At 35.4% G+C, this 27149-nt stretch overlaps 2 protein-coding genes across 4 annotated transcripts; both read left to right on the forward strand.

The window, feature by feature from the left end:
* Positions 1-12449: 12449 nt before the first annotated feature.
* Positions 12450-19003, forward strand: LOC133854384 (DIS3-like exonuclease 2). Of its 3 annotated transcripts, XM_062290581.1 has the most exons (8): positions 12450-12614; positions 13962-14383; positions 14481-14534; positions 14643-14711; positions 15234-15384; positions 15571-17489; positions 17822-17893; positions 18014-19003. In XM_062290581.1, the coding sequence occupies exons 1-8, from the start codon at positions 12494-12496 to the stop codon at positions 18428-18430; spliced, it is 3225 nt and encodes a 1074-aa protein (XP_062146565.1). In that variant the 5' UTR covers positions 12450-12493; the 3' UTR covers positions 18431-19003. The 3 variants fall into 3 exon arrangements, with proteins under 3 accessions (XP_062146565.1, XP_062146556.1, XP_062146573.1); XM_062290572.1 differs by having other exon boundaries at positions 15234-17489; XM_062290589.1 differs by lacking the exon at positions 12450-12614 and having other exon boundaries at positions 13989-14276; positions 15234-17489.
* Positions 19004-19733: 730 nt separating this feature from the next.
* Positions 19734-27014, forward strand: LOC133854402 (uncharacterized). The gene is made up of 7 exons (XM_062290601.1): positions 19734-19956; positions 20045-20183; positions 21453-21554; positions 21788-21912; positions 22717-23003; positions 23085-23175; positions 26494-27014. Exons 1-7 carry the CDS (start codon positions 19843-19845, stop codon positions 26929-26931), a joined length of 1296 nt encoding a protein of 431 aa, XP_062146585.1. The 5' UTR covers positions 19734-19842; the 3' UTR covers positions 26932-27014.
* Positions 27015-27149: the final 135 nt, after the last annotated feature.

A 27149-nucleotide genomic window follows, 5' to 3' on the forward strand; every position in this document is an offset into this window, starting at 1 on the left:
TGTAAAATAAAGCATGATAGAAAGACATCATACATGTGAGGGTGATATCAATCATTAGTGCTATAATAAATAAAAATAATAAATAATTAGTGCTATTTAGCCTAATAAGCCAAGTTGAAGGTATTTGAAGTTTTCAAATTCACATACATCATGCTTTTAATTGGACTTTTTTTAGAATTTTTTTTTTTTTTCTGAGCTACTTTAATTGGACTTTGACATTAATAATAATATAATAATAATAATAATGGCGTCTAAAAAGTTGTAATTGGTGACCAAAGGAAGTTGTTGATTGCTTTAAAGGTATATAAATATAGGTAAATGTTTGATGGGGGACACTCATCCATCCCCCATTTATAATAAAATAATAATTTTTATTAAAAAGTAAGCTTTGATGTGACATCAAAGCTTACTTTTTAATAAAAAATTATTATTATATTATAAAAGGCTCAAATGGAACGGATGACCGTCCCCTGTAGCAAGACTCATAAATATAATGTATTTTCTAGCTACATCACATCCAATAGCATCCATTGGCAAAGCACTTGTCATTCGTCGAAAAAAAAAAAAAAAAAAAACCCTTGTCGTTAAGAACAAAAGGTGTGATTAGCCAGCATGTTTGGTCAGGCTAAAAAGGGCTTTGGCTTTTTAAATTTCGAAACAATTTTTTAGACTAGTTCTTCGATGGCAAAAATTTATTACAAATCGATTTTATATAAAATTTTATACAATTCATGTATAAAATTGATATATGTTCCTTGACATGTGAGAAGCACATGTTGTTTTAATAACATATGTTTTTCACATGTTTTTTTAATAGCATTAATATAAAAAAAAATGTGCTTCTTACATGTTTTAATGTCACATGTCACTTTTATATGTGAGTTGTATAAAATTTCTTACAAACCGGTTTATAAAAACGTGTGACATTTTTTTAGGGAAAAAAAAGAAATAAGCAGTTTTATAAAAGTTTTATCACCTTCATATAAGGATGTTTTGAAAACACATGTTCAGCATTTCAAAAATAAGTTAAAAATAACTTTGAAAACACACTCCGGCTTTTTCACACAAAGGACCATCTCGCTAAGAATAATATTACATATTATACCCTTGTAATATTTGGATGATGCGAGTCGGTCCTTTAATTTTATTCTTTTAATAATGGTTGATCTAATGACTGATGGACACAACCACTAGGTCCACTTCAATCCAATATAATAAAAGTATAGTATGTAACATTGCTCTCTCACTGATAGAAAGGTGGCTCATGGCCGCTCCCACTAATAGAGGGATTGACTCGTGAGCACTTCCACTACAAAGAGTAATGTTATATTCCACAATAGTAATATGACAGTTTCATTCAACTTTTAATTAAAGATTAATTGAGACTAATATATCAATATTGTGTGATAATTATGAGATAAAATGTAATTTATAGTATTACTCTTTTGAAAACCATCAAAATAAAATAATTTTTTTTAACAAAAAAAAAAAAAGTTTTAAAAAACTTATCCGAACGCATTAGTGAAAAACTGTTGGTTGTGAGCCGAAAAACAATTGGGCTAAGTTGGCTTTTAAAGCCCAAATTGTGATATCATACAGCTCTTGTGACGACGCCCATAGTGTGCACAAAGAGAAATGCTAAATTTTCTAAAATTTTATTCTCAAATGATATGTTACAATCTCATGAAATTGTGATACATTTTTCAAAATGATAGGTTATTTTATGAGATTGTGACACATCATTTGGAAACCAATTTTATTTTTTTATTTTTTATTTTTTTTAAAAAAAGGATGTATAACATTTTCCATGCACAAAGTTTCAGCCTGATCTAAGTAGTTTGCTCTAGTTGTTGTTATTTTTTGTTGGGCAAATTTTATTTATAAATTGGGTTGCAATAAAAGTTCGAACACATTGTACTTTTAGATATTGTGTTAGAGGAATTTGTGTAATTCAATTTATAGGAAATTTATATCCAACAAAAAATGATATAAATTTACTAAAATATGTGTTGTAGGAATTCCTAAAATCTAATCTCTAAAAATGTCATATGTGGCTAGAACATGTGAGAAACATTTTTAATTTTTATTAACGTTACTAAAAAGCATGTGAAAAATACATGATTTTTAAAAAAATATGTGTTTCTCATATGTTAATGGACACATGACACTTTTAGAAATTGAGTTTGAGAAATTTTCCTACAGCTCAATTTGTAGAAAATTTCTGTCATTTTTTGTTTTGATTTTCTTAGCTCTTCAAGAGAATAAAAATCAAGAAGGGTGGTTGTATTTGTATTTTCATAAAACAGTTTTTAACCAAAAAAATTACAACTATTTTTTTTAAAAAAAAAAAAAAAAAAAAGAAGAAAGAAAATCAGTTTTAGATGATTAATGTTCTTTGAAAAAAGAAAAGAAAAAGAAAGTAATGTTCTTTGGAAACACCTTTGGTAGCTTGTTTGTGAATTATTTTCCATTTTTGTGAATTTGAAGTGGATATAAATTTTTTAAAATTTGAATCAAAATAATGAGAGGAAGAGATGAGACAAATATTATTATTCTAATTGAAGAGATGAGACAATTTAGAGGGTACGCAATCTAAAAATTTAGACCACAATGCTTGAAATTTAATGGAGGACTATAACTAGTTAAATTATAAATAAAATTAGGGACGGGTCACGCGACCACCTTCTCTATTTCTTTGTTTAATTTGTGGCTGCATAATTACGTATCTTTTCTATTGAGAGTTGTCACACTTTACCATGTTTTTGGTGGCCGCATGACCCACTAATTTTTTCGCTGGTGGTGGCCATTTCCTTTATTAAGGTTGGTCTTGCAGCCGCCTCCTTTGTCCTTTTAAAGTGACCATGTGAGTCGATCATCCCATTTTCTCATTTGGAGGTGGTGACCACTTTTCTTCCTTTTTTTTTTTTTTTTTTTTTATATATATATTTTTTTAATTAACAAAGTCAACCTCCCACTTGAAAAAAAAAAAAAAAAAAAGTTTTCAAAATATTTGTATAAAGAAAAAATTAAAGCGTTTTGTGATTTGTTTAAAAAATGTTTTAGTGGCCGGTCACATGTGAAAATCATTTGGTAATTATTGTTTGAAAAAAGAAAGGAGGTTTGAAAAAGTTTACAAAAAATATGTCATTCATAAGTTTTTGGGTAAATGACATTTTACCCTAATATTAACACGATTCACTCGAAAATACAGACTTCTAAAATATATTATGTGTAACCAATTTGACAGTTAGTTTTAAAGGAAAAGGTCACACGTTATTAGCATGTGCTTTTGATAGGGGTGAAAATTTAGTTACAGTTCGCCAACCGGGTCCGATAACCTGATAGCCGGTTAACCGATTATTTAATAACTGGTTGGTACTCGATTATTTGGATCAATAATCAAAATTTTAAAAAATTGGGTTTTGAGACATTATTTAAGTATTGAGCCTACTTTTTGGACATTTTTTGCCCAATATATTGGCATAAGTTTGAATGGAAGTAAAGTGTAAAACTCTAAATTTTCTTATTTTAGTTTTTAAAATATATATATATATATACCCGGTTACTAGTTATAATCGGTTTCAATATTTTCTAAAACCAGTAACTGCTTCGGTAAGGCCGATTACTAGTTATTTCTCGAGTACCAAATCAATTGGCCGATTACCCGATTACCGGCCAGCTTTACACCCTGAACATTTGAGCCATTTTTACCTCGCTCTCTATATATATATATTGAAGTAAGAACAAAGGGGTGGTTGTGCCGCTTTTGAAGCAGGTGCAACTACCCTCATAAGAAATAAAGGGGTGGCTGCATGGCCACCCACTCTATTATATTAGGGGAGGCTGTAGCCACCCCTAGGTTTTTGCTACAATTTTTTTTCAATCATCATTATTAAAATGAAGTCATTTCTAAAAATGATAGAGTAGTCAAGCAGAAAATAACTCAGCCACACGTGCTAGACGCATGTTATGTTTTTCATCTAAATTAATGGCGAAATTTGACACAAGGGTAATTCGTAATATTTTGATAATTTATAGGTTTGAATTGCAATGAGTCAAGTTTAGTAATTAAAGTATAGGGATAATTGCACCACTGGTTCATGAAATTGCCTTAAATTACGAATCACTCCCTGTGGTACTATAATTACAAATCACTCCTTGGACCCGTTTTCCGTCCACCAAGGAAACAAAGTCCGCTAGTAGATTATTATACAAATGATATTTAGAGGTTATTTCACTATTTATATGACGTGGCAAACTAACAGATTTTGTAAAATTGGTGGACGAAAAACGGGTTTAGGAAATGATTCGTAATTATAGTTTATCATAAGGATCCTCCATGAACCTTGTGTACCACAGTGTGTGATTTATAATTTAGACTAACTCCAAAAATCAGTTGTGCAATTATCTATAAAATATAAATCAGATATTAATTTAATAGTTTGGGAGTAAAATGTAATTTTACCTTCAAATATTTATTGTTTGGAGAACTGGGCATACGGATGTCTTGAAGAACTCCAAGCCTCTTGGGCCTGGCCTTGCGCTTGGATTAAAGGCTCGGTTGCCGTGTCACTGCCTTTAAGCATCCCATTGACCTTTTTTTTTAGGGTGCTAAAGCGTGTCTAATGTTTAAAAAGTCATAACGTGCGTTAATAAAGTTTTTAAAATTCTCAACGTGACTGTTCTGTTAATTATTATTATTATTATTTTATTATTATAAATTATTAAAAATATCTAAATGCCTTAAAAGAAAGAAAAAAGAAAAAAAGAAAAAGATAGTCGTAGCCACCCCATTTTTTCTTGTTTGCTTTTTTTTATTTTATTTTATTTTTGTTAAACAAGGGTATTTTGAGAATTAACACTCACCCTCTCTCTCTCTCTCACACACACATATATATATATATATATATATATATATATGATTCAATTTTAAAAATTTTGTACCGAAACATGCACGTGTGGTGCACGTGAATCATTTTCCGTCAAAAAAGACAAAAATGACTAATATATAGAATGCTTAAATTGAAAGTTTTAAGAACTTTGTTAAAGTACATTGCCACGTTTTAAACATCAAACATAAAAATAAGGAAGTAATCAAATTTTAGAGGATGAAATATATTTCTCCCCTTGATATATTGTCGAAGAGGGGGATTTTTGCCACACAATTTGGTTGCTAACTTCATGCCTATGACATGTTATTGATTAAGGCATGACGCAATGGTCCCAGTTCCCATGTCGGTCGACTTCCTTGAGCTTGCGGGGACTTTTGATGTTTTGTGTTTTTGCTTTTGTTTTTAATGAAGTGCTCGAGTTTATGAGGGGAAAAGTCATACAAGATGAATGATGCTCGTGCAAAACCAAAATATAAATAAATAATGCCCATCCTGGACCACAGTCATTATTGACATATTCTTTTTCCTTTTTCCAATTTTTATATGGGGTTAGGTTAGTTTGGAAAATACTTGTATATTACACGTTTTATTGTAAGTTTCCTTATATTATATAATGTGTAAGGTTATATATCACACATTTATTTTATTTTTATTTTATTATATTGACAGAGAGTAATAATTCACTACCACCTAAATATACAACTTTTCACCACATTTTCTATGTGGCAAGGTGGTCCCCTACTAACTTTAGAGTTTTTTTATTTTTAAAAAATAAAATAAAGTGGGGGACCACCTTGCCACATAGACAAGGTGGTGAAAAGTTGTATATTTAGGTGGTAAAGAATCATTTCTCATTGACATAACTGTTAGAGAATATATTGATACCATATATTACGGTACTTTCCATATATTTTAGGATTTGATTTAATCCTCATTAATTGTAATTGATTATAATCAAATCAGATTTAAATACATTCAATTCTGATTTGATTATATTCTCTTTACATATCATTTTGTATTCTCTCTATATCCCTATAAACAGGAATCATTCGTATTGTAAATAAATCATTTAATAAAAAACATAATGTAGCTCTTTAGGCTTTATCCTGTGGATGTAGGTCAAGACCGAACCACGTAAAATTCCTTTATCTATTATTCCGCAATCTTTATTTTTCATTTGTTTATATTTTCTATCATGGTATCAGAGCTATAGGCTAACGCCAGTGTTTGATCTAATGGTCTTGTGATTTATTTCTCTTGTTTATTTTTTTTCAATTTCTTGTATTTCAGTTTTCTCATCATTCCTCTGTTCGATCAATGTCCTCTGTTTCTTTTCTTTTCATTCTTTGTTTCTTTTTCTTTTATTTCTTTTGTTTTGTCAAACAGTGGTGTGCGTGAGTTGGAGATAAACTTTCCTCCGACCCATGTCACTTGTGTCTTCTATGTTGCTGTTCAATCAAAAAAAAAAAAAAAAATCCAGTGCTTGCCTGTGTCTCATTTGGAAACAAAACAAACCATTTTTCAAATGGTTTTCTCTTGCGTTTTCACGCACGGATCTGGATTCGATCAACGATCCAAATGAATTCTTACTACCAATCGTTTTTGCCACCACCGCCGTCCTCTTCTACAGATCCGGTTCTGGTCTTCGTCATTGTCAATCTACAGCAGCAACACCAACCTTGGCCCAGTCATGCCGGTGCCCCCACCAACTGTGCACGATCTAATCACCATCTCATCCGTGCTTTACATCTCACGGCGGATCTACGCCACCAAGCCCCCCTCCAGCGATCTGCGCCGCTAGCAGCCCATAAAGATCCACCAGCTTCATTCGCTTCTCAGCCACTCACCGCAGATTTGTCCAGATTCGTATCTCCAGATTCGCTCCTACAAGTCCTTTTTTTTTGTGCGCGTTTTGTTATCTTGTTTTGGGTTTATATTCTATCCAGAAGGTTCAACTTTGTTTCTCTGTATTGTGTACTCTCTCTAAAAGAGAAAAGAAGGTGTATTGTGTACTCTCTCTCTCTAATAGCAACAAAATAAAAAAATAAAAAATAATAAAAAATTGATGATGAGAGAGAGATAAAGGTGTAGTTTTGGTAGTGAATGGGTAGTCGTGGGAGATGAAAAGGTTTCAAAAAAAAAAAAAAAAAAAAAAAATCATTAAAAGAGGCCAAAGTTGCCCAAATTGTTTTTGGCCCTTTGTTGGCCCATTATTTGTATTTGACCTTTGCGGTATTGTTTCAAACCAAGGCCTATTTCAGCCCATAGTTGGCACATATTATTTGACATGTGGTATTGTTTCAACCCATGTCCATTTCAGCCCATAGTTGGCCCTACATATTTTTGGCTCTTGTAGTATTGTTTCAAATCCAGGCCCATTTCAGCCCATCGTTGACTTTCATATTTGGCCCATAGTTGGCCTATTATTTGTATTTTGGCATTTGTGGTCTTATTTTAAGCCTATGCCCATTTAGCCCCAGTTGGCTCGAAGAAGAAGGAGGAGGAAGACGAATAAGAAGCAGAAGAAGGAAGATGAAGAAGAAGAAGAAGAAATATGTTCTCCAAACTGGGTTATATCCGACCCAACATAAAAAAATAATAATAATAATAAAAAAAATTCAAACTCAAGATTTCAGAATCTTCCACCTTGAATTTGCAGGGGGATGTTAGAGAATATATTGATACCGTATATTACGGTACTTTCCACATATTGTAAGATTTGATTTAATCCTCATTAATTGTAATTGATTATAATCAAATCAGATTTGAATACATTCAATTATGATTTGATTATATTCGCTTTACATATCATTTTGTATTCTCTCTATATCCCTATAAATATGGATCATTCGTATTGTAAATAAATCATTTAATAAAAAACATAATGTAGCCCTTTGGGCTTTATCCTGTGGATGTAGGTCAAGACCGAACCACGTAAAATTCCTTTGTCTATTATTCCGCAATCTTTATTTTTCATTTGTTTATATTTTCTATCAGTAACAAGGTTTAGTAGTCATTATATATATATATATGTGTGTGTGTGTGTGTGTGTTAACAAATGCCGATATAAGGGTTATTACATTTTGTCACTTTAACATGATGATATATTAGTGAGATATTGGTATTTTATATATCATTTACTGTATACAATTGCTAAAGAGTAATGTTATATACTATGATTGTACAATTAGACGATTATTAACCGTTAATCGCCAACCGTGTAACTGCATGGTTGGGCATTTGGCTTTTTCCAACTAACCACCCATCACGGTAGGTTAGCGGTGATAGGATAGACGAATGCGGTTATATAAATATATAAATAAATAGTATAGAAAAACGTTGTTGTTTTAATCACAAAAACGTCTAAAACATGCCTTAGACATAGGTACAAAACACAAAAATATGCTCAAAATACCTATACCTAACAAGCGGTTACACAATACAATTTTGGCTTAAATAACTATTAACTGGCAAGAAAACGGTTGCCAATTGCCTAAGGGGGTGGCAGAGGCAGAGGCAGAGGCGACTAGAGGCAATAACTGCCTCTGCCATCGCTTGTACAACCCTATTATATACTACATTTTAATTCTACAACTTGTGGTTTATAGCATTACTCATTGCTAGAATGATTAATAAGTATGGTTGACAAAACAACTACTGAAAAATAATGATTCCTTAAATGCGTGTGTGTGATCAAACTAAATATGCAACCAAAATATAAAATGCGAAAAAATAAAGAACACAAATATTTTGATTACGAAGTGAAAATTCTTTGCACCAAAGAGAAAAATCAATTCGGGGCAGCCAAACCCAAGAAATCCACCAACAGAAGATATAGCTAGTTACAAAGTAGTCGTACTCACATAACCCAATGCAGCAGTCGTATCTTTAACTTTTATACATACCTATACATGAACGCCTCTCAACCAGACATGTTGTCTAAAGAGCTATTCAATGGATTTCTTTAACTTATAGCTCATCTTTAAGTTAGACTTCAAGCGGTTGATTAAATCACACAAAATAAAAACTCTAAGAGAGTTAGCACATCTAACAATTTATGCTTAAACACCATCTATTAGCACAATGAGAATTCTGCTATGGAATCCTTCAAATTATACAGCCTATGAACCTCTTTAAATAGGTTTCAGAAATCATAATTTTGTTCAAACTCGGACTTGCATAGACGGCGTCCGGATTTGTAACTAAAACTTCGAGTAAACACCGAAGTGCGTTAAAGCTTGCAACCCTAGTGTCCAGACGGTTACATAAAGTACTTCCACTATCCGCAATCATCGCATCAGCGTCCAGATCTCATTGCAGACGGGTGCTCTCTGTGGCTTGCATTTGCTGAGCCGTTCGGACTTCTTGCAGACGAATGCTCTCAGTGGCTCGCATTCGCTGAGCTGTTCGGGCTTTCATAGGACTCTGAGTTTCTAAGTTAGGCGTTCGGCTTCTGGCATCTTGACGTCCGGACAGGCTGTAAGGAAAACTGACTTTCTGAACCGTAAAGTTTCCATCAACATTTCCTTAAATAAAAAATTGCCTTCTTAGGGATATTTTGTGCAGATACTTTATTGTTAAGCTTTTTCCATATTGAAATTAATATTCTACAACAATTCTTTTGGAGTTACGGTGTCATTGTTATGAAAGTATTTTTGTCAACCAGAGTGTAGCCAATTAAAATAAATCAACAACTACTAATTAATTAAATAGACAAGTTAAATACGTCAATTTGTAAATAACTTGTAATAAAAGTTTTAACAGCATAACAACATAGAGTTAGTTTTTAACTTTTGCCCCAAAAATAAACATAACCTTAGGTTATGTTTGGTATACAAAATGACTATTCATTTAGGAAAAAAAATATTTTATTAATAATGAAAGAATGTAGAATATAATAGTCTTGGTGTGAGTATATGATAAGCAACTAACACTTGGAATAACCATTCTCAATTTATAGAATAGTCCTTTATTTTTTTGTCATAAAATAGGAGAATACCTTATAAGGATATGTTGTAACCTCTCATTTTAGAGCCACCAATTATAAGTGGAAAAGTCATAAAAAAAAAATACAATAAACATGAAAACATCAAATCCTTTGAAACAAATTAAAGAGTAATGATTTATAGACAATAGACCCATCATTTCGAGACTCTTACCTTACTATCTTCGAGCATTAAGCAAGCATGTATAAGTTTCTCATTCTACTGAAAGAAAAGCAAGGCTTTTTCAATCATGTGGTAGAAGATGGCGATCAAGCAAATATGACTCCCCAAAATTCTACTCACGCATTCACATGGCCTGAGATAGATTTTATGAGCCTAATATATCCCAGCTAAATAGAAAATACAAGTAGGGGTGGGCACGGGGCGGAGCGGATTTTCGCCCTTTTTGCCCCCGCTTCGCAACCTTGCGGTTTCATAAATTTACACCCGTGACCTGCTAAAATTCAGTCGTATCCATGCGGGGCGGGGCGGTGTTCCTCATCTTCTCTAAAAGCTGGATGAATCAAACCCTAAGATTCAAAGCAATCCCCCAAAATCCCAATTAGAACCCAAAACGAAACCAATAAAATTGAAGTCAGATAAGGAACCACCAAAAAAATAGAAAACTTGCAAAATCAAACCCTAGGATCCAACCAATAAAACCTGCAAACCCAAACAATGAACCACCATAAAATGACCCATGAGGATGGAAGAGTCGAAAAATTACAAAAATGAAAAAAGAAGGGACTCCGGAGGGAGGGATGGTTTGCAGGGAGGGGGTGACTGAGTTAGGGTTTTGGTGAAGGTTGAAGAAGATGAAGAGGCTAAGATCGGCTCAGTGTGAAGAGAGAAGAAAAATGAAGAGAAGGGGAGGTTGTGCGGCGCTAGGGTGAAATCTCTAGAACTAGAAGAAAAGAAATGAAAGATAAGAGAGGGGGGGGGGGGGGGGGGTGGGGCTAGGGTTAAGTGGTAGGATTTTTTGATTTATTTTCTTTTATTCATGTAGTGCTGGGCGGGGCCCCAGTATTTTTCAAAATCCCAACCCATAAACCGCACCGCACCGCACGGATTTACTGGATTGGGACCGAAAACAGCAAAAAATGAAAGAAATCCGACTGCTTGCGGGGCGGGTCCTGCACAGCTCTAAATACAAGAGCAAACTGATTGAGACTTAGGCCCCAGATATCTTTACTAAGGATCTTCTACCAAGAAAAAGAAAACAAAAGATCCAGCAGATTCTTGGGCAGATCCGATGGGGGTGGTGGGTTCACCGAAATACAATGGCTTTGGATGGCTGTCTTCAGTAGATTTCGGCAGTGGCTTTCAGCGGATTCTGGCAGCTAGGTGGTTGTCTTTTCCCCTTGATTTTATATTTTCATAGTTTTTTTTTGGGCAAATCTGGTGAGGGTGTTGGAATCTTTGCAAGGAAGAAAACTCAAAAAGAGTTTTATTTATTTATTTTTATTGGTTTTGTTTTTTGGTATAAAATTTGATGTTTTCATATCTAATTTTTAATATGTGTTTAAATGACGTGTTAATATTTCATTAGAGGCTGCAAAAGTTGAGTTTTACAGTTCATCCTTATCAAATGGGTTATTTAAAAATAGCTATTCTAAAGCTATTTTATTTTACATCATTCTATTTTTAATAAAATTATTTTATACTTTTAATAAAACAAAATTATGTATACCACACGTAACCTTAAAGATAACATCTTTCTCATGGTTCACTCAAAAATTGAGCACGTTCTTCATGCACAAATCTAGCCCAACGGCGACAAATGAAGTTGTACCTCCAAGTAAGTTGATATAACGAAGGCTTCCCCATGTGCAGTTGTAAATAAAGTCAAGAATTAAGATATGGAATATATATTTTTAAAATATTTTTAATTTTTTTTTTTTTTTGCTTGCTGATGACTCAAAATTCGTCCTGAAATAAAAAATAAAAAAATCGCCAGACCGCCACCAGCTGTTTGCAAAAGTCCAAAAGAAGCATAACACGTGTCGGAAGATCAAGCAACCCAGGCCAGCTCCCCCACTCCCACTCACTCATTAATTACAAAAGAAAAAGAAAAAGAAAAAAGAAAGAGAAAAGAAAAGAAGGCGACAAGAAAAGGCTTGCGAAAGAGAAAAGGTTAGTAAAGAGGGGTTGAGAGGGTCAGAGTTGGACAAAAGGAATCGAGAGTCGGCGCCTATGTCCCCGCCGACCAATCAACACGTCCTTTTCTTCCACCACCACCACTACTACCACTATATCTTCCTCCTCCATAATATATAAAACCCTCGTCCTCTCTCTTTATCTGTTTTTTTTTTTTTTCTTCTTCTTCCTCCTCTTTTTTGCTTATTATTAGACTGTTTTTCTCTTTCTCGTCGTATTGTTGTTGTTATCGTTATTACTTTTATTGTGGTTTTCTTCCGGTATATTTTTTTTAAACAATCGGAGGATGCCCGGATTCTATCTCTGTTTTTTCTTATCTACCTAGGGTTTCGAATTTTTTTTTTCTCGCTTTCTTTATTTGTTGGGTTTTTTTTTTTTTTTTTTTTGGGGGTGGGGGGGGGGGGGGAGGTGGGGTTTCGTTTTTTCGTGGGTTGAAAGGGTTGATTTTATTGTTGAATTATGAGGGGCGTCGGTCAGCAATCTGTGGTTGAAACATCTGCGGTGAATTGCGATGGTGACAAGGAGAAGAAGAAGAAGCGCCGATCTAATCGCCGATCCAAGCAAACCCCTCCTGCTTCAGGTTTTCTTTTTTCTTTTTCTTTTTTGGATATTTTGGTCAATTTATAACTGGATTTTGGGGTTTCTGCACTAAGATTCACTTCGGGTAATTTTGCTGTTGTTAATGCGCTTCTTTTGGTTGAATTTCATTTCTGGATTTTTGTGATAATCGTGTTAGGCCGAGTGAACGAGATTTTTAGTTTTAAGATACAAAGATCAAACTCTAAAGTTTTGAGGTGGTGGAGTGAGTTAAGCCAGGAATTAGATTCGTGCACTTTTTTCCTTTCTTTGTTGATGCTCTTGTCAATGACCTTGTGGGGACGGGTTGGTTTCTTGGAAAATTTTTTATTCCTGATGGCTGGGATTGTCTTGCAACTGCTTGTTATGATATGGAAGTACATAAATTCCAGAATAATCTATGCAATTTTGCAAGAATAAAGATTGATATACGTTTTTGAAGCCTGTTATTTCATTTTTGCCCTGGTTTGAAGTAATGCGGCCCTCCAAACAGACAGTGCTTCTAGGTTGAGATGGGTGCATAATTGTGATTTCTGATACTGTACTAGGATGCACAACGAAAAACTTTTGTTTTTAAGTGTTGGACTTATAATTTTTTACATTAGGGAAAAGGCCATTAATTTTTAAAGATTTTGGATTTCACGAAGTGTAATGTAAAAGATTTCTGACATGCTTCAATTGAACAAGTTGCATTTTATTGTTATTTTTACTGGTATTTTATTTTAATAACAACATATATTTCTATAAGTTTTGGGGTTGGTTAAATTTGAAAAGCTAATAGATCTTTTCATAGAATAAAAAGGATTAATTACAATTTACCCATCTATGCCCTGGGTGAAGTAACCTATGATTAAAAAGTAACAGTGACTGACGACAGATCTTTAACATTCTCAATATAATTGAAGATGAGTTTTAATCCTAGTTCTATAGTGCAACTGTCAAGACACTTTATCATAACGTCAACTGGTTTCCTTGAAGCTGTAAATATGTGTATTCGTATCTGTGTTAGACATCTACATTCATGCGAGATACTTTGTCGGTAGGTTAGCTGGTGTCTTTGAAGCTTTAAACATGCGCATGTCTTTCAGTGTTATTTAAGCGGTTTGCAGCCTAACCTACTTCTTACGCCACTTCATACCACCTTAACCAGTTCCTAGGGCGGTTGCAATCCACAAGTTTTTTGCATTAATTTTGTGATTTAATCTCTCTCTCTCTCTCTCTCTCTCTCTCTGAATGGTATAATACCCTTTTGGAAAAAGATTGTGGCTCTGCCCCTATACAAGTCTGTGTACAAAATTTCAACCTATCGACATTGACGCCAGTTTCTCCCCTTATTTCCTTGTCTTGTTAGCTTCTTGTGGTTCAGCAGATGGAATACATGTGGAAGCATCAGAGTACGTGGGAGATGGTAGAACATGTAATCATGTACCTGCATCCTTAAGTAATTCTTCATCTAAGCAGCAAGGAGTGTACATGCATCATCCAAATGAGCATGGATTAACTGGAGTATCCGATGTTGCTTTCTATTCTATGCCATCAATGCATATCAGTGAACAAGTGGACTCATTGGAGTTGCCAAGCATACCAAATCAGTGTGTATCTGATTTTGGTAGAAGAGCGTTTTCACAATCTTGCCCTGAACCACTTGCTTGTGGAGGGTTTCCAGGTACATTTACAAACAAGGATCTGTGTCCTTTCCCTCACATTGAGGGTTCTCAAAAAATTTTTTTTGATCCACACTGGTCCGTGGAGGCTGTTAACGAGGCATTAAAGGTCAGTCTGAAAACAAGGTGTAATATATGTTTGAATATTTGCACCTGTGTTGCTGGAGAATGGAAATTGTTGACTCATTTGTTATCTTCTGTTTCAGAAAGGCGATGCTTTTAGAGCTTTGTTTCGTGTCAATGCTTACAATAAACTTGAGGTTTGTTTTTTTTTGATGAATAAAAATTATGATGTTAAGGTTTCTCTGAGCTCCTCATATATAGATTCCTGAATGAATGATATGAATGCTCTGTTGTTTTACTTATAGGCTTATTGCAAAATTGATGGGGTACCTACAGATGTTCTAGTTAGTGGAATTACTGCCCAGAATAGAGCTGTAAGTCTGGATTTGGTTTGGTTTACATATTCTTTCATCGACTCATCTCTTGCATTATGCATTTTATACATAGAAAGCCTCCATCTCCCTCTCTCCCCTCTCAACCCTTCCCCAATTCTACATTTAATGAAGCAGTTGGATTTTGGTTTTACGACATTCCATTATATTCTCATGCTGTATGCTTTTTGAATGGAGGTATCAATATGTTTATGTGATTTTTTAGTTCTCCCTTGTGCATTTTTTGTTGTTACATGGTGTACCTTGTTTGGTTTTGTTTGTAGTTGGTGATGAGTTAGATCCACCTTCGTATCTGTTATGGTACATTGTTTTATACTAAAAACAAGCATACACTGACCAGTTGTGTACCCTTTTTACTATGACACCCTTGTTGGATGTATCTGCTGTCAGAATTCAGATAAATTCATCATCTAAGTGTTGCCATTGAGATTTGTTTTTTTATATTTCAGTACTTTTGCTAGATGATGATGCTTATAATTTCTCTGACATGGTTTCTTTACGCAGGTGGAAGGAGACATTGTAGTGGTGAAGGTCGATCCTTTGTCATTATGGACCAGGATGAAAGGGTCAACTGGGTTATGTAACAATACCCCACAGGTGGAAGATTGTAACTTGCTCCTGGAAGATAGTGATATTGCTAAGGATAGCTATAAAGGTAAAAGTAAGATAGAGGCAGATTGTGAGTATTTCCATTATACAAGTTGCCCCTTTCCTGAGGGGATAAGGGTCCCATTCCTTCCTGAGAAGGGGTTTTCTTATGGGGACGGTTCAACTGTTCACTTTGACCCGATTATCCCAGCTAGTTGTAATATTGTTGATGAAAATTGCCTTACTGCTTCAGATTCTTCAAATGTATATTCTTCCAGTGGGCAAAATGAAGTTAGCACTGCAGTGGGGAGGTTGTGTACCTTGATTAGTTCATTCCCGTCAAAACGACCAACTGGCAGAATTGTTGCCGTAATTGAGAGGTCTCCTCGTAGAGATGCTATTGTTGGTCATCTTAATGTTAAACAGTGGCTTTCTTACCGCGAGTTTTGCAGAAAAGACGCTAAGAAGAACAAGAGTTCGTTGTCATTATCTGATCGTGAGTATATCCACCTGACACCATCTGATCCTAAATTTCCAAAAATGATGGTCCTTGTCAAGGGCTTGCCAGACTGTATCAGGAAAAGATTGGGGAAGGGTGATTCAACAGTTGAAATGGAGCTGGTAGCTGCGCGAATTGATGACTGGGATGAAGAAAGTCTTGTTCCACAAGCACACATATTGCATATTTTTGGACGGGGCAGTGAATTAGAGCCCCGGATCAATGCAATTTTATTTGAAAATGCAATTTGTTCATCTGAATTTTCTCCTGAATTACTCTCAAGCCTTCCACACATTCCTTGGGAGGTGCCACATGAGGAATTTCGAAGTAGAAGAGATCTTAGAAATGTGTGCATATTTACTATTGACCCGTCCAATTCAACTGATCTTGATGATGCTCTCTCCATTGAAAAATTGTCCAATGGCAATTTCAGAGTAGGAATCCACATTGCTGATGTGTCGTATTTTGTTTTATCTGGCACAGCTTTAGACAAAGAAGCTCAGATTCGGTCAGAAAGTGTTTACTTGTTTAAACGTAAATTACCAATGTTGCCCCCACTGCTTTCAGAGAATCTAGGTTCGCTTAATCCTGGAGTGGATAGACTTGCATTTTCTATTTTCTTGGACATCAACTATGCTGGGGATGTTGTAGATCGCTGGATTGGCCGTACTGTGATACACTCGTGTTGCAAGCTTTCATATCAACACGCTCAGGACATTATTGATGGAATATTTAATGTGGATAGTTCTAATATCATTGAAAATGGCTATCCCCTATTGCATGGCCATTTTGAGTGGCCTGATGTAATTAGATCGGTTAAAAGCCTCCATGAAATTTCCAAAATTTTGAAGGAGAAGAGGTTTAGTGATGGGGCTTTACAGCTGGAAAGCTCCAAAGTTGTTTTTCAATTTGATGGCTATGGTATTCCTTATGATATTATGCTTTGTGAACAGAAGGAGTCAAACTTATTGGTTGAGGAATTCATGCTTTTGGTAAATAGGACAGCTGCCGAAATCATATCTAGAGCTTTCCCTAATAATGCATTACTGCGGAGGCATCCTGAACCTAATATGCGGAAGCTCAGAGAGTTTGAAGCATTTTGTTGCAAACATGGTCTGGAATTGGACACTTCTTCTTCTGGCAGGTTTAATCAGTCACTAGAGCAAATCAAGGAAAAGCTCAAGGATGATGCTGTGCTGTTTGATATTCTTACCTCTTATGCTTCAAGGCCAATGCAATTGGCTACATACTTTTGTAGTGGAGATTTAAACGACAGTGAAAAGGATTGGGGTCATTATGCCCTGGCTATTCCTCTTTATACTCATTTTACTTCACCACTGCGTCGGTATCCTGATATTGTAGTGCACCGGACACTGGCTGCAGCCATAGAAGCTGAGGAGTTGTATTTGAAGCATCAAGGAACATTGCACAAACTGAACAGGGGAGAGGAAGTGGCAAGAAGATGTTTCACTGGTATTCAGTTTGATAGAGATGCTGCTGAATCCCCGGAAGGTAAGGAAGCATTGTCAGTTGCAGCACTAAAGCATAGAGTTCCCTGCACTGAATTACTTGCAGATGTTGCTGCTTATTGCAATAAGAGAAAGTTGGCAAGTAGGAATGTTAAGGATGCCTGTGAAAAACTCTGCATGTGGGTCCTGCTAAAGAAAAATGAGGTATCTTTTATTCTCTCTTTAGCCCCTCGTAATCTGCAGTTTTTTTTTTGCTTGTTTTTATCACACGTGGATTGTGTTTGCCATCAAGATTGTAGCTAGATTGTCCTACAAGAGCATCCTGCATTGGTTTTATGATTTTTCTGTGTCTGCTTTTGTCTTGTGCCTTTCACCTTATATTGTCCATGGATCCTGCCACCATAACTCTGTATATGACAGATATCAATTATATGCTCACATTATGATGTTTGTTATCTTTAAACCTGAATTCCAGCATGATGTAGAAATACACATCCTTATTTGGTTTCATGTTTGGCCTATTTATTGTCCTGCAGATTTTATTTTCAGAAGCAAGAGTATTGGGTCTTGGGCCAAGATTCATGTCCATTTATATTCAAAAGCTAGCTGTAAGTTTTCTTTTTTACTTTTCTATGCATTTCTGGAATAAAACCTCTTTCTTTTTTTGTTTTTGTTTTTGTGCTTTGCATCTTTTTTTTTTTCCATTGCTTATGCCTTCATGCTTTTAGATGGAGCGACGGATATATTACGATGAAGTTGAAAGCTTGACAGTAGAATGGCTTGAGGCTACATCCACATTGGTGCTGAATTTATGTCCTAACAAACACTCGTCTAGGAGAGGTAGCCCTGGTAGATGGAAGGCACTTGAAGATGTTGCATTTGTTGTAAGACCATATGATTTGGAAGTTGAACTGGGGGTGTTTGGAGGGAGTTCTAATGAACAAATAGGAGATACTGGTTTTGTTGCTCAGAATCTGGAGCCCGTTTGCAAATCTGACATTACAAATACTGAAGTTGATCCTGGAGTTTTCCCTCTTACTGTGCATCTCCTTTCAACAATTCCTGTAACACTTCATGCAGTAGGTGGGGATGATGGACCCATTGATATTGGGGTGAGGCTGTACATGAGCTCATACTTGAGGTAATTTGGGTGTTTGGAAGTGTCAGACAGATTATTGGAACTGAAGGAGACATAGAGAAGATGAAGATAACAGAGCTTTGTATGGAATGGGCAAGCTCTGTTGTAGATACGAAATTAGTGTATAGTTCAAATAGAGTTCTAGAAGGGAAAATATTATGGTTTTAAGTCTGTTGATGCACTATGAATCTTATGATATGCTAAGACATCTGGTGGTAGGTGTAGATAACGGTGGAGGTTTTGTTGTGGCTTTTTTTTTAACAGAAGCTGCTTGCTGGAATAGGCCCTTGTTTTTGTTGGCCAGTTCCATCCAATATTTCTTGGTTACTATCTACTGTTATCTGGAGCTTCGAGCTTCAAAGCTGCTGTATTTTTCTTCTTCCCCTTTTGACTGCAGCCCAATAGATTTTTGATTTTGGGTGGCAAGATCTAGTAGTACTCAATCTGGTATGTTCTTGCATTTGTTGTATGTTGTACTGCCAAAACTAGGTGACCGGCTGTTATTCCCAGTCGAATAACATTCATGTTTTCTTCTTTACTTGACGTGAAATGGAAGTTCAATTTATTATTCTCTTCTGAAGTGCCGCGTGGCTTATATTTGATGCATCTCATTGCTGTATGTTTTGGGTACTATTGTAACAATTTCTCCCAATGATGTGATGTTAATTCACCAGCACCTTAAAGACACGGCTTTGGGAAATGTTTGGATCTCCCTAAATTCACGTGATGCTCCAGGAGCGTGAAAGCCGAGAGGGGTTCAAGAATCACTTTTCTATTTGTAAGGGTTAAAAGTCATTTAGGGATAACTTTACTTAAAAGATTCCGAATTGTCGATATGTTTGATTTAAGAGTATTGAATTTTAAAATGTCTCAATTACATGTACTTTGTTAAGATTGAGTGTTAAATCTTGTCAAAATTCTTAAAATATTCATTTGTTTATTTTTTTAAAAAGTTTTATAAAATTTTTAAAAGATTCAGACAAAATGGTATCAACTTTAGAAAAATTGTAATAACTCATAATAATTTTAAATAATTAATCGTAAAAATTGTAATAACTCATAACAATACTAGCATTTTTTGAATAATGTTATTTTTTACTCATCGTACTTATTTTATTATTATACTCATTCGATTGTTGATGTTATGTGTTTTAAGAAGCATTATTTTTATAATTTTTAAGTAATTAACACGAAAAATAAAATTTATAAAAATTTAAAATAAATATAATAAATGAGTGTGGCGGATTTAAAGTAAGTATAATAAATAAATATAAAAGCAAAACATGACTTAAGGATTACACTAGGCGCGGAAGAGTTTAGGTTCGCTCCGGCAACTAAACGCTCAGTAGCAAAACCCTGACCGACTATTTTCGCGCCAAAAAATGAAAAGCAAAGAACTCTCTCTCGGTCTGTAGAGCAATGACGTCAGCAATCGGATGGTACGGGCCTCTAATCGACCTCTCCAACGCCGCTCTCCACGTCGGCGATTTCGTTCAGCTTCTCGTTCTCGTTCACCGGTCCACGCCTGTTCAGGTCTCTCCCTATCTATGTGTAGTGTGTGTGTGTGTGTGTGATTTGTAAGAATTTCCTTCAAAATTTTGTTATTAATTGTTGCGTGCAGTATAAGCTATCGAATGGCGGAGAGGTGATAAGGACAGACATTCAGGTCGGTGACAACACGCGACCTTTTTTTTCGGTGTCCCTATGGCAGAAGCAAATGGCATCAGTGGCAGTTGCTGGTGATATCGTACTTCTACAAAGTGAGCTCCACTTTCATTTGTTCTTAATTTGTTAAATCCCTATATATGTATCCAAATTGTTGTGGCTTGTGCCCAATGAAAATGTTATTTTGCCCATTTCTTGTGCATAAGGAGTTAACGGATCTCACAATTTGATGTGATACTAATGATACAGATGTTAGATGTGCACATAACGCGTGCAAATAATGCTATTTACAAAAATTTTAAGCTTTGGATTGTTTAAACGCACCTGAGGCTTATGCAGTACGCATCTTTGAAGTTAGAAATATGAAAAGCTGTGAACCTCAGCTGTATATCGATGGTCATTTCACCTCACAAAAGAAAGGAAAAACAAAAAGGGATTACATGGATTGAGTGATGGTGTTCTTCTATGATAGTTATGCTGTTAAGCTTTTAATTGTTTTAGTATAATTTGATGTTTATATTTCACAGGTCGGTGTTTTTTAGCCCCCTGAGGTTTTTTAATCTTATGTGCTTTTTAGATGCAACATTTGTTTGATTATTCATATGTATGGCTTTGTGATTCTAGATATGCATGATATAATTAAGGGAAAAATACACTTATCCCCATGAACTATGATAGGTCTCAGTCATAGTTGGTATTTAAGAACGATTAAAGTTTCATTAATAGTCTCCCTTTTGGTGGAAGTAACCAATTACAACAACAACAATCTCTCCGCTCGCCTTTTCTTCTTACTGCCATTAATACATACACAACTGACACCTCTTTCGCACTTACCCTCGAAGACCATTTTTGACACACAACTCCCTTCAACTACCGATCGGTTGTAATTAAATGGTAGTTTGAGGGGTTCAAATATCATAAATGTTTATTTGGAGGGGTAAATGCGAATAAGGTGTCAGTTCATGGGGTAAGTGTATTTTTTCCTAAAAGTAATTTTGAAAATAGAGTTAAAACTCACTTCACTGCACGTAATTACAAGTTTGGGTATAAATATAGCTCCGATTTTATCTCTTTCAGGATGAAAGAGCACAAGGATTTGATGTTTCCTAAAGCTTCGTAGATTCTGTGTTGCCATTTTGTCAATTGTGCTGTGCTTATAAATCTTATTGTATTTATATTTTCTCTGGGATATTCACGTTGGATTCTAGGACATTATAATACCATTGTGTCGAACATGTGTTCTATTAAACCATCTTTGTTTATGGTATTTCAATTTTAAAGTTTGATTTTCTGAATTATTCTGAAGTTGTAATTCTCTTAGTCTTATTAATTTTTAGCTTTTAACTTCTTTTTGCTTAACTCAGATGTCAAGATTACAAAATTTGGAGGTACTGTTGAGGCCAGAACTGTTCAGTGCTCAATGTTACAATGTTTAATCCACCCTCATGAATCACTTTTCTCAAAGGGTATCTCATTTGGTTTTACTTCCTTGGAGATTTTGGAGGTTCTGCATAAATTACTTTGCTATTTACCCTTCTTTGTTGATTCAAAATAATTAGTGTAACACATCATTCTTCTTATTCCACCTACTTAAAATTTAATTGATTTTGGATCAACTGCTAGGCACCGGCATGTAGTTAGTATGAAGTTAATTAAGAGAAAAAGAAAGGCACATAAGGTAATAGCTTTATATTTGTAGGTGTTGATGACTTAATTGCCAATTGTCGAGTTGGGATAACAACAAAGGAAAAGCTTAGGAAGGTGATAGAATGGGTGCAGAAAGCTGGATCCACTCTTTGCAATATTGATTTGCACAGTTATCAAGTACTCTCTTTACCCTTCTATGTTTGCTGCTTTTTCAACTTTCATATAGTCTTTTAACATGGCTAATAATATGTAACTGTTGCTTGTGGAGCATGGATGCGTCTTACTTTTAAATGAATTAATTTTATGTAAAATATTTTCTTCTACTCTTTTAGTAGTTTTGAACATGTGTTGAGCTGTGTCCAAGTAATTTCTGTTGCATGCATATTAATTTTCCCATCTTTGCTGCTTTATGTTCTGTATCTGCTTCCTCACTTTGTGTCTCTGTTTTCTATGCTTGGCTTCTATTTCTAGTCTTCAATTGTCACTTAAGTTCACATATAATGCACAGTGAGTATAGTCACATGCTGTGCCCTTTGCTTCTTGATTTCACATTTAAATTTTGGTATATTATGTGTCCTTTTCATGTCTTATTATGTACACATATCCATTTTCTAGGTAAAGACAGATTCCTCCATGAACTTGCATTCTTTCCCTTATCAAATAGCTTTCAGTTAGCATATAAGCTCAAAATTGTGCAGGGTATCAGTAGCATTTCTACAACTGACAGATACTAGTTTCATTTGAAGGATTATGCCATCATACTAAATGCTTATGCATATAAAACCTTGACACCTCTATTGTTAATGGGAAAGCTTATCCCTTTTCTATTGCATGTAGACCCTGGGTGAGGAGTGAGTTATTTGCTTGTGGTGATTTTTCTGCATTCAGTTGTATTTTGTGTCTTCAGTTCATATATCTGATCTCCATGTTCGACTGCATCATCGAAATCTTTGGATGAATTACTGATAACAACTTGCACAGGAAAAGAGGCATTTTTCAAGAAACTGGAAAGTCGTGGAAGAGAGAAAATCTTGGGAATGTGTTTCCCTTTCAGAAGTATCATGTCTAACCAACTCCTGCAAGGCAGTTTTTCATGCATCGGTCGGTGAAATTTTTCTACCATGTATCCAGATTGCACTTGGCGATTCTGAGAAGGAAAAGATGTTTCTCAGCAGGAGATTATATAGAACTGGAGATGATAGTTTAGCTGACGATCTCATTTGCACTGGTTGCCAGCTGTGTGGTTCCCCGTTGAATTTGGAGTGCAGGTATTGAAGATTATATTTTCGCCTTTGTTGCAATGACAATCAGTACGATCACTGAATGTCTTTGGCCTTTTATTGAAGCAGGTCCATGTTTGAGCAAAATGCCATTCCACTCTATTGCTCAAAAAGTTCAAACCGCCTTCATGCAGTAAGCTTGATATATAGACCCTTTATGGTATGGATTTGTTCTTGCACTTGTTGTGATTTGCCTAATTTTCTGTCATAAATATAATGAAAATGCCATAACTTTTATCCTTGAAGGAAAACCATATGTTCACTGGGGTTATCCATGTTTATCCTAAGCACTGACTTGAACTCTCCAGTATCTTCACAGTATCTTGTCACTTTGCACGTAACAAAATTATTTCGGAGTAATGATGCAATCAAATAATAAAAATGAACAAAATAAAAGGGATATGGGCTACTTCGAGAGAGCCGTGATCTCCAATGGCTACTTTGAGAGAGCCGTGATCTCCAAAACAACCACAAAGGTCTAGGTTTTCATAATATTCAACATGCTTATTCCTTGAGTAGGATTACACTTAAATAGATGACGGCTAGGTTATAAGACATAACCATTAGGTCTAGCCGTCATAACACAATGTAGGAAAATAAACTAAGAAGGAAATAACTAATGGAAAATACATTCCTTATTAAACTAAATTCTTAAGGAAATAATATATGGAGATTATACTCCTTATTCACTGCTTTCTTGGGGATTTGGTATTGCCACGTAAGCCTTAAAATTCTGAACGTATCATCTCTCTCCCCTAACATCTTCCTTGTCCCCAAGGAAGAACTCCGAAAATTGCTCCCTCAATCATTGGTGCTGCCAGGACCAAACAATCAGCCTTGCGGCGTTTTTGCACTCACTCCTGAGGCTCGGGTCCTTTCTTTTTCCTCATCTCAGGTTGATTAGCCCCCGCATAGCTTTTAGTATTTCTTACAGCACGCGGAACTAGAGCTTCTTCAGCATGGACTACCGCGTCTGGTTTTATCCAATGACTCCAAAAGCTCCCATCATCTTCAGCACCAAAAATTGGCAACTTCTTCTTCTTCTTCTTCTTTCTCTTTCTTTCTCTTCCCGAACCAAGCAAAAGCAAAAGCTCTCTTCTTTACGTCTCTCGCACCACAGTGAACACGAGTGACTCCTAGAGGCATGGAGGTGCGGCGTGAGTTGATGACAACGCATTTCGAAGGTTGGGTCCGGTGCCTTCTACATTTACGGCTGAGGTGGGCTGATTTGCGGCCGGTCGACGGTGGTTTGGTGGGACGCCGGTGTGGATGGATTTTTGTTGCTTTGACTGCTCTTTTCTTCCTCTTTTTTGTGACGGTGGCAGCCAGTGAGGTAGGTGTTATGTGTGAGGCTTGGCTTGCCGGAGAGGTGCGTGGTGGAGAAAAGCTTTCAATTCTTTTCCTGATCTCCTCCATCCGTTTGCTCGCTTCTTCTTTGTACGTGAGGAATTCTGACCGCAGCTTTTTCCACCTTGCTCGTTTTTCTTCATTCCGGAAAAATCGGGAAGACATGGTGATGGTGTGGATCGGAGATTGTTGTAGAAAACAATCAACCTTCACTCTGATACCACTTGATGCAATCAAATAATAAAAATGAACAAAATAAAAGGGATATGGGCTACTTCGAGAGATCCGTGATCTCCAATGGCTACTTCGAGAGAGCTGTGATCTCCAAAACAATCACAAAGGTCTAGGTTTTCATAATATTCAACATGCTTATTCCATAAGTAGGATTACACTTAAATAGATGACGGCTATGTCATAAGACATAACCATTAGGTCTAGCCGTCATAACACAATGTAGGAAAATAAACTAAGAAGGAAATAACTAATGGAAAATACATTCCTTATTAAACTAAATACTTAAGGAAATAATATATGGAGATTATACTCCTTATTCACTGCTTTTTTGGGGATTCGATACTGCCACGTAAGCCCTAAAATTCTGAACGTATCAAGTAATTTACATTCTCTAACTGAAATGATGAAAAGGAAAGTACTAAGTACTTTAGATTCATTCAGTAGAGCTAGACAAGGACTTATTGATATCAACTAACTTAATGCTCGTTAATGTGGAGAACTGCATAAGACATAAGTTGCAAAAACACGAAGATGTATTTCTTAAATCCTTGAAATAACAATGTATCCATAACCAAGCAGAAAAGAGGAGGGGATCAGGCCATCACTTGGTATGAAGACAAATGTTTTAGAACCTAAAACCTTCCAAGCAATCTTCCGAAAAAATGGACTTGCAACATTTTAATCAATAAACAATGGACAGACTATTATGTTATTATCGTGGAATTAAGATGTTCAATCCTTATATCGTTATTATATTTTGGGCCTTACAGGATTACTTCCTTAAAGTATATAGCTTCAAAAATGGTGATTTGTGGTTTAATCATTTTCAATCCTTATGTGGTTATTATATTTTCGGCCTTACAGGATTACTTCCTTGAAGTATATAGCTTTATGAATGGTGATTTCTATACTACTTTTCCTGGTCTTGAAATTTAGTGTTTTGAAATCTTGATGATATGGTGATTTAGAAAGCCCAAGCTTTTATGGGTATGGACCCTAATGGTAGGGCATATCTTATCAGAAAACTTAAAAGCACCTAATCAACCATTCATTAAGAGTGGTTTCCTAAAGAATTAATTGTATACTCGAATGACATTCACACACTTTAAAGGAGATTTTACCTCTATTTCCTGTACAATCTTGTAAGCCTTCTAAAAGTAGGTAACTAGTTATAGCTAACATTTTTCCATCTTCTATTTATTTTCATTTTAAAAGTGCGTAGACATGATATACTCTGTTCAGTTCATCATTTTCCCTTATGCCTATAATTTAGATCTAAAGCATGGGGCTTCCCATTTAAATATGGTTTTCTTGCAGATATTACATTACTTCTATATCTTCAAAGAGGAATCTTTGTTTAATCTTTTAATATCATGCCTCAGAGGTTAAGACTTAAGAGTGGAACTTTGGCATTGCATCGCACCCTCAACCATGATACAACTGCAGTTCTTTCTCTGCTTTTTCTTCTGGAAGTATGTGTTTTGCATACATGCATGTGCACTTTTGCTTTTTCCTTATTTTTGGCTGGCAAGAGAAACTGGTATTTTTGTAAATTTAGTTGTTCTCTTGCCACAATTTCAGAAAGAGGAAACCATTACAGAAGCTGAATGACAGATTTATCCGATTTAGCTCCTTAGTTCCCTCTTATATTTTATTGGCTCATGAGTTGCCAATTTTTGTTGCGGGCCTTCTCCCCACTCTCTTCTCTTCAAGAAACTGCCTAAAGAAATATGGTGCAAACATCTGAAATTAATTTATAGTAATAGTTTTGTTTTAGATTTTCCTTCATTGCCAACTATATAATCTTGTAATTGGCAACTATTTTAGATTCTGTTATCTTTTGCATGTTCTCCTGTATCCAACATGTTTAAGTGCTAATCTCTGCCTTCAAATGCAGTTATATGTATGGGACGAATCAAAATACTTGCCCCTCCTCGTCAGGAACAAGGCTGCAGAAGTCTTGTTTGGAAACATCAAGGCTGAAAGAGTATACTTATGCTATAGAGGGCAAAACAATGACTGGAACCCCAATCCAAAAGATGTTCACAAGGACAATCATTTTTGTGCTATTGTCTCTAATCACCCCAAAGCTGCTTCTGGATTTCAAGGTTCTGGTTCATCATATGCAGATAAGAGTCTCGAAAGGACAGAAATACACTGTTGCGATAAAAAGATTAACTTCTATTCGATTTGGTTAATTTTTCTGAAATTGCTGCTGCAACAAGGAAAGAACAGTCCTTTGAAATTTGAAGTTACTGTAAATGCCAGCTTAGATAGGGAAAACGGGAGGTTTGAAATGGTTTCTATGTCAATGCCATGCTTCAGAGCAAAATGATCCAATACACATTTCATACCTGCAATTTGAGGAATAAATGTTACAGTATTTTTGTTTTAATTACCTAGTCTTACAAATCAAAATATGAACAAGGGGAAGTGTTTGGAGATCATCAACTAAGATACACAATTTTCTTTAAGCAAATAAAAATGATTGTCTTGTGTCAAATGATCAACTGTAACTCAATTTGCAACCTCACAACTTTGCTGCAAAGCAAA

This window comes from Alnus glutinosa, chromosome 1 (assembly GCF_958979055.1).
Source record: "Alnus glutinosa chromosome 1, dhAlnGlut1.1, whole genome shotgun sequence".
Taxonomy (NCBI): Eukaryota; Viridiplantae; Streptophyta; class Magnoliopsida; order Fagales; family Betulaceae; genus Alnus; species Alnus glutinosa.